Source organism: Microtus ochrogaster, chromosome 17, assembly GCF_000317375.1.
Source record: "Microtus ochrogaster isolate Prairie Vole_2 chromosome 17, MicOch1.0, whole genome shotgun sequence".
NCBI classification, from domain to species: Eukaryota; Metazoa; Chordata; class Mammalia; order Rodentia; family Cricetidae; genus Microtus; species Microtus ochrogaster.
The window spans coordinates 30,701,505-30,713,672 of NC_022019.1; the positions used below are offsets into that span (position 1 = coordinate 30,701,505).

Consider the following 12,168-nt stretch of genomic DNA (forward strand, 5'->3'; position numbering starts at 1 on the left):
CCAGTGTCTAATCCAGCAGCGTTCCCTGGGGTGCTTTCCAGTGTCTAATCCAGCAGCGTTCCCTAGGGTGCTCTCCAGTGTCTGATCCATCAGCATTCATTTAGGGTGATTTTCAGTCCTGTCTCTAATACGGCAGCAGCATCCACCTAGGGTGCTTCTGCAGCGCTGTGTCTAACTCAGCAGTACTCACTGAGGGCTCTTGACAGTGGCATTTTGGCCATGGTTCCTATTGCACTGTGCTGGGATATGCCAAGAAACTGAAGAAACACTGCCAGGCCAGATAAAGCACCTTGCAGGAATTTCCATGGGTGAAGAATGCAGGGCTGTGGTTGTCCACATCTGGACTCACAGTGCTGGTTTGTGGAGAGGGCTGCAGCACTGCGGCCAGATTCGGGGAAAGTGATGCAGACCACACAGTACTCACACATGGGCAGGCATGTAAAGAGAGCAGGAGTCTGTGGTCTGACGTGCGTACCACAGGGCAAGGGGAGGCAAGTCTTGCTCAGCTTCCAGTTGGCTTTCGGCTACATTCCAAACTCAAGCAATCTGTACTTCCTAGGTCCTCTTGCCGACTCAACCTCAGCCACAGAAAGCACCGATCGGAGGCTGGTAGTATTCACGCCCCGTTCGCACCCTCGGCAACCCCAGCTTCTGGAGGCAGCTGGGGTCCCTGGGAGCACATCCCTGCGATTGCCAGTCTCCGGGCAGCCTCATCATGGCCTCCTCCTCTCCATCTCTCTCTACTTATCACACTCATGCTCCTCTGCAGCGGACTCTTGTTTCTCAGACTCAGAGGAGTTCTGTGATGCTGGAGACCCCAACGCAGTGGGCAGCGGGGTGTACTAAGTCTCTAAGACTGAGCACTTGCTCCCAGCTATCCCTGCTACTCTTCCTGCTTGCTTGTATGCCCATGGAATCCAAGGTGGGAAATCCTCCTGGCCTCGCCTGTTTTACTATCTACTCAGCATGTGTGAAACCCTACACCTAGAAACCCAGGCACCTTACTGTGTTGGGTCTGCTGCCTCCTCCCTGCAGGGTGCCATTCAGGGAGCCAGAGGCAGAGAGCACTGGGATCCCAGGGTCCTCATTCTGATCCCCTGAAAACAATACAAACCACAGATTCTTTCTACATGCTCTAACATGGTATGAAAACAAGGTAAAAAACCTACGACAGTTTAGAATGTGCACAGTTAGTTCTTCCCATACTGACCCCTAGCCTGCCCGGCCCCGTGCACTCTAACATCGCCAATGCCCAAACTTGGGGATGTTCAGTTCAAACCAATGATAAAACTTTTTGTGAAAATGAGATAAATAACTTTCGGGAGCTGGAGAAACGGCTCAGCCGTTAGAAGCACTGGTGGCTCTTCCAGAAAACCTGGGCTTCATTCTTAGCACCCATGGGATGGCATGCAACCATCTGCAACTCCAGTCCAAGAGGATCTGATGCCTTCTGATCTCTGCAGGCAACTGCACGCAAGCATGAACTCAGACCCTCATGCACATAAAATAAAATTAAGATTTTCTTTTTTTAAGATCAACTTTTAAATTCTTTAGAATCACGGTATTTTGGATTTTGATAATTTTTATAAAACCTTCACAGGACAGGGTACCCTGCCCTCTCTTAGGACTGGAGGGTGGGGGGTAGAGTGAGTGGGGGAGCCGGAGGGAAATGGGAGGAGGGGAGGAAGTGGAAATTTTGAATGGTATTATTTATAAAGCAATAAAAAAGAAAAATCTATAATCTTCGGTATATGAGCCGATTGCCTTTTACAGACTTTGTAAAATTGTCCACATTCTGTTTCATCAATGTCACCCACGATACCTTAGAAATCACGGGGATTTGTTACCTTGTCCCAAAAAGCAGTAAAATCTTGCACATGGACGATGGCTTTGCCGTCCCATGGTTCCTGGGCTTTGCGCTGTGGAAGTTCATCAAGTAACAGAAAGTTCTGGAGAAAAGGAAAAACACGAACTATCTTAACCTCAGGAATAAAAGCATAATGCAAACGTAAAACTTCTTACAGTCTAGAGTGTGGCCGGGAGCTGCCTCTGCAGGCGAGAGTGTCTGACACGAAGCCTGCCACTCTGAGTTCAATCCTAAGACCTCAGGGTAAAAGGAGAGACTTCCACAAGCTGCCCTCTGACCTGCACATGCGTGCCTTGACATGTGACCCTCACACATAATAAATATGTAATAAAATACCTTAAAAATAGTGTCAAGTCACATCAGAACATGCTATACATTAACAGGTTATCTATGACGAGACCACCTGGCCGGTGCTATGCACACGACCTGGCTCTGAAGTCTCGGGGAAGGAAGTGCAGCAAAAGCAGAATCGCAACAGATTAGCACAGGTGTGAAGCCACAGCCGGGAGAAGCTCTGCATCATACACTTCCAAGGATGCTACGTTCAAAAGACGTCCCCAAATATTTTGTTTAAAAAGGAAAGGAAACTGCAAATGAATGGCACAGGCCACTCAACTCGGCCCTGGACTGAGTCCCTACCTAGCTGTCTGGTGAGGCTGGAACAGCAATTCTCAACCCGTGGGTCACGACTCCTTCTGGAATCCAATGACCCTTGCACAGGGGACACCTAAGTGACCCTATACTTGATCTGTCTATCAAATGATTTACATTACAATTCATAACAGTAGCAAAATTACAGCTATGAAGTAGCAACAAAATACTCGTATGGTTGGAGTCGCCACAACATGAAGAAATGTATTAAGGGGTGGCAGCGTTAGGAAGGTCGAGACCCACTGGTCTAGAAGATGAAATTTGTGTGGTTTTTCCACGATTCCCTTGATCCTAGAGCCACCATTCAGATATCAAGAGCCCTGTGCTGTTGCTATTTCTATTGTACCCATCTGGGTTTCAGCACACTGCACCTACAAATAGAACACCATACATCACTCTGGACTCGCTAACAGTTGGATGCTCACAGGACTAAAGTCAGCCCAAGACAAAGCAGCAATATGGAAATCATCATTAGAACTCTGCACAAACCTTGATCCTTCGAATGCTGATTACTGATTCTGACACTTTCTCAATGGCCGCGGGGAAGAAGAGGGTGACGGTCAGCCGAACGGCACCATACAGACTCATGGTCACAAACACGTGGCTGGCTTTGATCTCATGGCCAAGCAAGACATAGGTAGTGAAGGTCACAAACAGAATGATTTTGTTCGCAATGAAAAATGACGCCATGTTCATCCCTCTGAGGTAGGAGCTGCCCAGAATCTTGGAAATTTCCTTCCTAGAAAAGAGAAATAAGTAAATTTTCACATAGAAACGCCAATATTGATGTTACATGCATGAGGCCCCTTGTTAGGCAGTACACACACGTTAAGATATACTGTGGGGGCAGGAGAGATGGCTCAGTCTGCAAAGAGCTTCCGTGCAAGCGTGAGAACCTGAGTGTGACCATAGCATCCACATAAGAAGTCAGGTGTGGCTGGATATACATGACTCTATATTGCTCCATGCTCTGTGAATGTCTGGGCCAGCTATTTCTGCCTAAGGATGAATCTACCGTTTTACGGGAGCTATTCTTTCCTCCAGAGAGTTGCTGAGCTCAGAGGGGACAGTTTGTTTCTCACTCCTTCTTCTGTCACCTGTAAGGCCTGGGATTAACTCTAAGTACGTTAGTAGGACGGACCCGAAAGTTATCCTGCATCTCCATCACTGGGGAGACAGAGTCAGGTCCCTGAGGCTCACTGGCTACCGGTCAACTGAGTCACTGGACCTCAGGTCCCAATGACAAACCCTATTTCAAAACACAAGAGAGCAGGCTTCTGAGAAACAGTATCTGAGGAGAACCTCTGGCCTGCCCATGCGTGTAAACACATGTACACACATACCTACACACGTGTAAACATGCACACCTGTAATAAATAATTTTTAAATGTCCTGTGACATTACAGAAACAGTGGTGAACACATACTGTAGGAAAGCTTCATTAAAACCACACGGGACACAAACCACTAACTCATCCAACTAAACACTGCTAGAGGTGCAGGAGAACAGTTTGGGTCACTCTGAGTTGATTTTTACCAAAAACTCAAACAGATGCATTCAGCTAGCATACCTAAAGGTTAAGTCCTGGGTCAGAGACCTTGCAGGTGATCTAAGGATAGATGAGACACAGCCTTTCCTCTCCATGAGCTCAGGAGAACTGCACCCCTAAAACTGAGAGATTTCGTCCAAAACTAGAGACAGAAATAGCTGGTATGGAGCTTCATGGGGCACGGAGAAGAAGAGTGCTAGAGTGTGGCATCCTTGGCAGAGGCCACAGACAAGGGACAGAAGACATCTCTACCTAAGAGGGTATTTCAGGTGTCCAGGGATACCAGATGTTATATATAATAAAGTCCCATGCCAGAGTATGCAAAAATAAACAAATGTTTGAAATGAACAAAATGAATATTTCCATAACAGTCACTGGAAGGAATAACAACCATTTACTGTGGGAGAATGCTCTTGTACACTGTAAAGATTTGTCGCTCATATTAGTTTAGTAAAACGTTGATTGGCCAGCAGCCAGACAGGAAGCATAGGTGGAGCAACCAGACTAAGAGAATTCTGGGAAGAGGAAAGGCAGAGACGCAGACACCAGCCAGATGCAGAGGAAGCAAGGTGAGAACGCCTCACTGAGAAAAGGTACCAAGTCACGTGGCTAAACATAGACAGGAATTATGGGTTAATTTAAGTTTTAAGAGCTAGTTAGTAATAAGCCTGAGCTAACGGTCCAAACTGTTTATAATTAATATAAGCCTCTGTGTATTTCACTGAGAGTGAACGGCTATGAGACTAGGCAGGACAGAAATTTCTATCTACACCTGTTCTTCAAGTCTGGCTCGATACAGGGACGCTTGGTCTCCATCACCCTCCCAGTGTGCTATTTTAAATGTGATTTTCTAAAATTCTTGCGTCTTGAAATCAATATGTATAGAAAATTTCAAGCACTCAAAAATATTTGAACTTCCATTTTATCATTAGCAAGAAGCACAGAAGACATGCATTTGAAGGCTGGGCATGTAGCTTAGTGGTATATGTTACAATGCTTGCGTAAAACATGCAAACTTTTGGGTTCGATTCCCAGCACCATCAAAACTAAACAAGAGTGACTGAGACAGACACAGGGAGAGAATAAGAAATGTGGCTGGTGCCTGAAAACAATGGTACCTGGAAGCCCAAGTTAAAATGACACACGTAACATTGCTGCCACATGCAAGATGACACACATCATATCTGAGTTATCAAGGGGACAAAATTCATTCGGTAAAATTAGGAAATGGAAAAGTGCAAAATACAGCACAGCCCACACCAAAACTTACTTCCTCAGTTTGGTAATCAGGTCGGCAAACGACGTCTCCCAGGCGTACATCTTTATTATCCTCATGCCTGTGATGACTTCATTCATGGTCCTGATCCTGGCATCCGTGAAAGCTGCGGTCTTACTCCTGAGGAGGACAGATGGGACAGATGAGACACAGCGAAGGTAGCCCACCTGTGTGTATCCATCATAGGCACAGACAGGGACCCAGGGCCAGAGGTGGCCCTACAGCTCTTGTGTTCCTACAACACAGGTGGATCCTAATCACAGCACAAACAGAAGGCCTCATGAGAGATCAGCCATTTCGGCCAACTATGTGTGTCAGAGTTTACTGAGGAAAACCCAAACATGAGTCCTGATACAACCACCATTCAGTTTCCTGAGGGGCACCCAGGGTGGGAGGTGAGGACGACGAGCATCAGGCCTGACACGGACACAGTTGACAGAAGTGGAACAAGACAGGAACGAAAGCTGCGGGGCAGAGGACACAGACCCTTGTTCATCCCACCAGGAGAGGAGTGAGCAATAGAGGCTCACAGTGCAGGAGCAAAGAACTGGGTTTCAGGGGACCAGGAGGGTTTTCCTCATCGCGAAGGAGAGGACAGTCAATGGAGAAGAAGAGAGCCCGAAGCCATCCCACCCCGCCCCATCCCAAATCCGAACACCTTAATGGAGACCTGCTTTGATTCTCGGTGCCTGCTTCAGGTCAAGGTCACTCTATCATCTTTTAGGCTTTTGTTAGCAGCTGCCGTGTTTCTGACACACGCGCTCTGGGACAGTGAGGCTTTGGAAGGGCTCTACTGAGACTGACCCCAACCCTACGAGCTTGTGATTCAGTGGAAATACTGAGGTAAAAACAATTAAGTATATGCTCGTACGTGAGAGCAGCCCCGTAACATCTGGATTGGGACAGTGAGTCGGCTCAGCTGGTAAGATCCCTTGCTGCCAAGCACGATGGTCTGAGTTCTAACCCCGAGATTGACATGGCAGAAGAAGAGAAAGACCTAGAAATTTCCTTGGACCTTCACACGTGCTTAGGGACATGTGTATCCTCGTCATAGACACACGACAGACAGACAGACAGATAGACAGACAGACACATACATACAAAGATGGATGATGGATGGATGGACAGATAGATGATAGCAAGGATGGAAGGAAGGAAGGAAGGAAGGAAGGAAGGAAGGAAGGAAGGAAGGAAGGAAGGAAGATAGGTAATAAGTAAGTAGATGATAGACAGATAGATGATAGAAAGAAAGATAGATAAATGATAGAAACATAGTAGAAAGAAAGAAAGATGATAGATAATAGAAAGATAGACACAGGCAGGCAAACAGACAGACAGACAGATGTAACAAGATATACAAAAATAAGATACTTGAATTTCCTATTGCTGAATGTTTAACTAACATCACACATGTAAGTTAGAGTGAGGATACTCTTTAAGTGGCCACCCTGAAAAGCCCATGGGGAGCAGCCAGCCTTCAGGTCGTGCCTAGAGTACCCCCAGAATGAGTCTGCCTATGTAGAGTAGGCAAGCTAAGAAGTGTTTATCTTGTATCTGGGCAGCAGTCTCAGACAGGTGCATGTCCAAACATTTTCAGTCTGGCATTCCTCTTACCGCAGCGACGAGAACAGCTTCCCAATACAGCTTTGCAGAGGCAGAAGAATAACCAGAACAGCCATGCCAGCTAGGCAGGAGATGCCAATTTCCATCCAGAGAAGGACGGTTACAGCAATGGCCTGCAGCGGACCCGCCCACAGAAAGTGCAAGAAGATTGTTACCTGCGGATACAAAGCCAACATGTTCTTAGAACTGCCAATCAAACAAAACTACCAATAAAACATGTCAAAAACTTTGTACTCAAAATAAAAAAAAAAAAAACTGCAAGTATCCTCTGCAGAAGAGGCAGCTCTGGCACAACAGACAGTAGACCGTGGGCCCTGATATATACAGGGTGCCTTGAACTGCACCATCCCAGGAAGGATCCCAATGTTTTTCTCCCTCGTGTATGAGAGCAGCATTCCCCAGAAAGCTGTCTGCCGCATAACTGAACCCCATCTCCCCCGGATCTCCCCAACACCTCAGAAAAGCCTGCACTATGGTGCCCACCACATGCTGCAGCCACTGCTTGTGTGTGGAAACCCTGAATAGGAGGACCAAGTTCCTAAGGCAGCGTATCTTGCTTGTCCCCAACTCTAAGTGAAGTCTGTGAAAATCTGAAAAGGGGATGACTACAGTACAGACCAGAGGAGAATGTTCTAGACCTTGTGACCAATAGATAAGTAGGTATAGAAAAATGGGCGTGGGGCGAGAGAGCTGCAGTTTCTAGTTAGGGATCACCTATGTGGCATGACGTAGCAAAGTGTTCCCACGTGCCAGGTGCCCCGCAGAGAGGGTGGCACTGGACACTTCAACCCTCCACAACTTGGACCTCTAGGAAAGGAGAAAGACAATTGGCGGGCTGCTCTATGGCCATGTGGGTAAGGAGGGGTACAGTGTGGACAGTAACTCAGGACTATTAGTCCATTAACCAAGTCGGGGAGGGAAGGATACTGCACTCTGATTACAGGGGTGCAGCAGGCAACATCACAAAAACAAAACTGGACTCTGCAGCATGAATTCTAATGGGTGTTAATAAAAACCCAGAGTCAGGTATTGGAAAGCTAAAAAATCAGAGAAGCAGAGCAGCCAGCCCCTCGTTGTTAGCTCTACCACATCCTCTGACAGAAGGGGGCAAGATCCTGTCTCTACAAGCCCTCAGACTGATCGACTTTTCTATGAAACCGTAGAATAAATCCTGAGCTCCTGTCTCCTCCCGCCTTATATTCCTCTCTCTGCCCAGCCATATTACTCCCTATCTCTACCTCCCTAGTGCCCAAGTATTGGGATTAAAGGTGTGAGCCACCACCACTTGGCTCTGTTTCTCTTTTAGATTGGGTCAATCTAGTGTAGCCCAGGGTGGCCTTGAACTCACTGAATCCGTAGGTCTCTGCCTCTTGAGTACTAGGATTAAAGGTGTGTGCCACCATTGCCTGGCCTCTATGGCTAACTAGTGTGGCTAACTCTGCACCCTGATCTTCAGGCAAGCTTTATTTGTTAAAGCACAAACAAAATATCGCCACAAGACTCTACAATATAAACACATCTTACTACATCTATGCTGCACACAGATGTGAGGTATAGCGTCAAAGTGCCTGTGCTACATACTCTACAGAATCATAGTCTAACCAAAAACCCTCACATTCCAGCAGGTTAACGAGGGAAGAAATTAGGGTAGGAACTAACAGAGATGGAACCTACTTGGTCAAATTTGTTGACATCGTTGGACAGCAGGTTGACTATTTGGCCCGTGGTTGTCTTCCCCATGGCCGCATTACTTAAACGAAGTGCCTGGAATAAATGAGCAAAGCGAAGAGTTGCATCCCATAAAGATACTCTACCCAGCACAGAAAACAGAAAAATGTCTCTTCACGGGGTCTCATGTGATGCTACTTGGAAATATTTTCAGCACCTGCACTTACTTTCACATGTACCAATCCCAAATGCTGAAAATATACAGAATATTTTAAGAGAATGGGATTTTAATACCTAATTTCATTTTATTTTATTTTGTTATTTCAAGACAGGGATTTTCTACGTACCACTGGCTGTCCTGGAATTCACTATGTAAGCCAGGCTGACCTTGAACTCAGAGATCCACCTGCCTCTGCATCCCAAGTGCTGGGATTAAAGGCATTTAAAGCACAGACAGTGCTGATATCCGATTCTAATAGTTCAAGTAAGAAGACAACCAGGCCTGGGCCCCAATGCCTGCAATCCCAGTGATCAGGAAGAAAGAGCTGGAAGGCTGAGTAAGAAACCAAACTGAGCTAGAAAGTCAGAGCTTCATGTATACACACGCACACACACAAACACACACACACACACACACGCAGCCTGAATCAATGAATGAATAAATAATGAAATGAGAAAACACATATTATATTCTAACCCTAAATTGCTCATAAAATAAGTTAGAACGACCGCATGCAGCTTGACTGACCATTCACAGACCCCGTGAGCAGAGAGCAACAGTCTGAGACACGCGGCAATCTGTGTGAAAAACAAGACCCACGAGTGTGCAGGGCTCCTTCGCGCCCACCACATCTGTAGCTCAGGGAATGAAGGCCCAAGCTGTGGACGTTTGAACATGTGGGCTCTATCAGAAGTTACCAGAAGTTAACCGTAACTATGCGATCAATCCCAAAATTAGTGTTTTGTTCTTAAAACTTTGTCATACTACAGTTGGATGAGAAAAAAAATATATATATAATCAGTGAGGAAGGCGGTTCTCAGACACGACTGACAGACTTCTGGCCTCCGTCATGAAAGAGTAATTACTTGGTGCCGGTCTGTTGGCCTTGCCCTCCACTGTACAGCCACCAGGCTGGACAGCACAGGAAGCAGCTGTCCCCAGGCTCTGACCGCAGGCCCTGCAGGACCGTGAACCCTGAGGGAAGGAAACTCACCTGGATTTCGGCCCAAGAGGAGCACGTTTCCCCCACCCAAGGCAAGAAGGTGCCCACTGAGAGGGAGAAACGCCTGGAATTTGTGGGTCACAGCCACAGAGCAAAGGCCCAGAGTTTTCTGCGGGGAGTTGGCAAAGGCACTGTGCAAAAGCCTTGCCTGTCCAGGGGCAGGGCTGAGTGCCAGATTAGAGTCTGAGGTCAGCATGGCTCGGAAACGCCAGGGTCCTGCCCAGGCGGAGCATAGGCTTCTTCCTGACCGCCTCAGTCATTCAATAACGATGCCAGGAAGGCCGTGTATTGGTGATAAAGATCTGTCTAGAGAGACAGCCAGGTCCTTGGACCGAGTTCAGAATGGAAATAGCTGCCCTACAGCTGAGCTACACAGAGACAGACAAAACCATGCTGGTAGGACCAACCTCAGAAACAGAAACCAACACCAGGAAATCCAGACTCTACACCACGTCACTCCCGCCTCAACATGGTAGAGCGATTGTTACACAGGCAAAGAAACAACAACAACAAAACAGTGACCCGTAATCATAGGGTATCAATACAAAGAGACACATACCCGACTTGTGGAATTAGCAAAGAAATATAGAACAATAAATAGATAATTGTAGGAGAGAAATGGACACCATCAAAAAGAAACAAGCAGAACTCTAGACTTGAAAATGTACAACATCTGAATTGTTTTTCAAAAAAAATACTAACTAACATTAACAGCAAATCATTTCGACTGGTCCGTTTCCAGAGTAACTGATGTTGGGGGGGGGGGAGGCTACCTAAGGAGCTCTAACCTAGAGCCTCACATGTTAGGCAAGCTCTCTATGGTTGACTTGCGTTCCTAAACCTCCATTTTATTTGCTCTTTTGAGATAAGATCTCACTGAGTTGCCCCATCTGGCCTTGAACGTGTGACAGCTGCTTTAGCCTCCCACGAATCTGGTATGACAAGACTTATTTCTGTAGTTTACCATGGGAAGATCAAACAAGGACCTGGGAGAGGAGGCAAGCGTGAAAGATAAGAACAAGCTCTCTGCGGGAGATTGCCATGTGGTCTAAGTTGGAGTCCTGAAGAACAGGTTAAAAAAAAAAAAAAAAAGAACTTCTGTCTGCAGGAATAGGAACGGGGAGGCCCTGAGCCTTGGCTCAATGATACAACACCTTCCTGTTGTGTTCAGGGCTTGGGTTAGATCTCAGCACTGGGAAGGAAGGGAGGGTGGAGGGAGGAAGGGAAGGAAAAGAAAGACTAGAATTCCCAATTTGCTCTGCATACCCAGGAACCTCAGTGACCATCAAGGATCAAAGCGGAAAGACCATGCTTAGATGCTTGATGGCCATCCTTATGAGAAGCAGGACGTGGGCCCAGGAGACAGCTCAGTGGGCAGGCGCTCTCACTCCAAGATGAGGACCTGACCTCCATCGCGAGCACCCATGTGACAGAAGGGAAGAACCTACTCCAGCCGTCCTCCGACCTCACACACGCGCGTGATTGATGGCACTTGCTGCTTGAAGTAACACGGAGACTTGTTAGTTATGAAAGCTCCTAACTCACTCCTGCAAGTTAAATTAACTCCTGTTTTTTAATCTATGCTCTTCCACAAGGCTCGTCACCTCCCCTCTGTTCTCGTGCTGCTTCCTCCTGCTGGCTGGAGATTCCACCTTTCTTCTTCCCAGAGTTCACTCTCTGCCCAGAAGTCCCGCCTATGCCTCCTGCCTAGCTATTGGCCACTGAGCTTTTTATTACAGCGCCATCACATCACAGCAATACATTTTCACACAGTCTTGCAGAGGACTAAGGTTCTGTTCCTGGGCTAACTCATAACCACCATCAATGCTAGCTCTAGGGGATGCAATGCCCTCTTTAGGCCTCTGGGGGCACTCGCATGTATGACGTACCACAGAGACAAGTAGGCACACAGCTATACATATAAATAAAAATAATTTTTTTAAAAAAAATTAAAAAGCAACAGTATCTCCCATTCATTTGATAAACTATTTTTCTTATCCGGATTATTTTCATCAGTAAATAGGAAACATAAAACCCAAAGTTGCACATGTAACTACCACCATGTATCAGTTTGGGCAGGACAGAAACCCCCGTCCTCACCCTCCATGGACGTGACTGGAAGGAGGAGCATGCTTTCACCTTAGCAATCTGTGAGGACGAGTCTTGACTGACAGAATTATTTATGGAAACAGACAACCAGCTTGTTGTCTGTGCTAGATTGTCTACTTTAGGGCAACAGATGTGGGACACCCTCCATGTGAGTGGCACCATCCCATGGTCTGTGGCACACCCTCCACGTGAGTGGCACCAT

The 12,168-nt window shown here is 46.8% G+C and overlaps 1 protein-coding gene across 1 annotated transcript in view; it reads right to left on the bottom strand.

Moving 5' to 3' along the window:
* The window catches only part of Abcc4 (ATP binding cassette subfamily C member 4), a 201,246-nt gene that overhangs the window by 130,331 nt on the left and 58,747 nt on the right, over positions 1-12,168 (bottom strand). The window contains exons 5-9 of the mRNA XM_005355662.2: positions 8,641-8,730; positions 6,958-7,121; positions 5,338-5,463; positions 3,008-3,257; positions 1,848-1,949 (exon numbers count right to left, since the gene is read on the bottom strand). Coding sequence (XP_005355719.1) covers positions 1,848-1,949; positions 3,008-3,257; positions 5,338-5,463; positions 6,958-7,121; positions 8,641-8,730 — 732 coding nt within the window. The remainder of the gene's footprint in view (positions 1-1,847; positions 1,950-3,007; positions 3,258-5,337; positions 5,464-6,957; positions 7,122-8,640; positions 8,731-12,168) is intronic.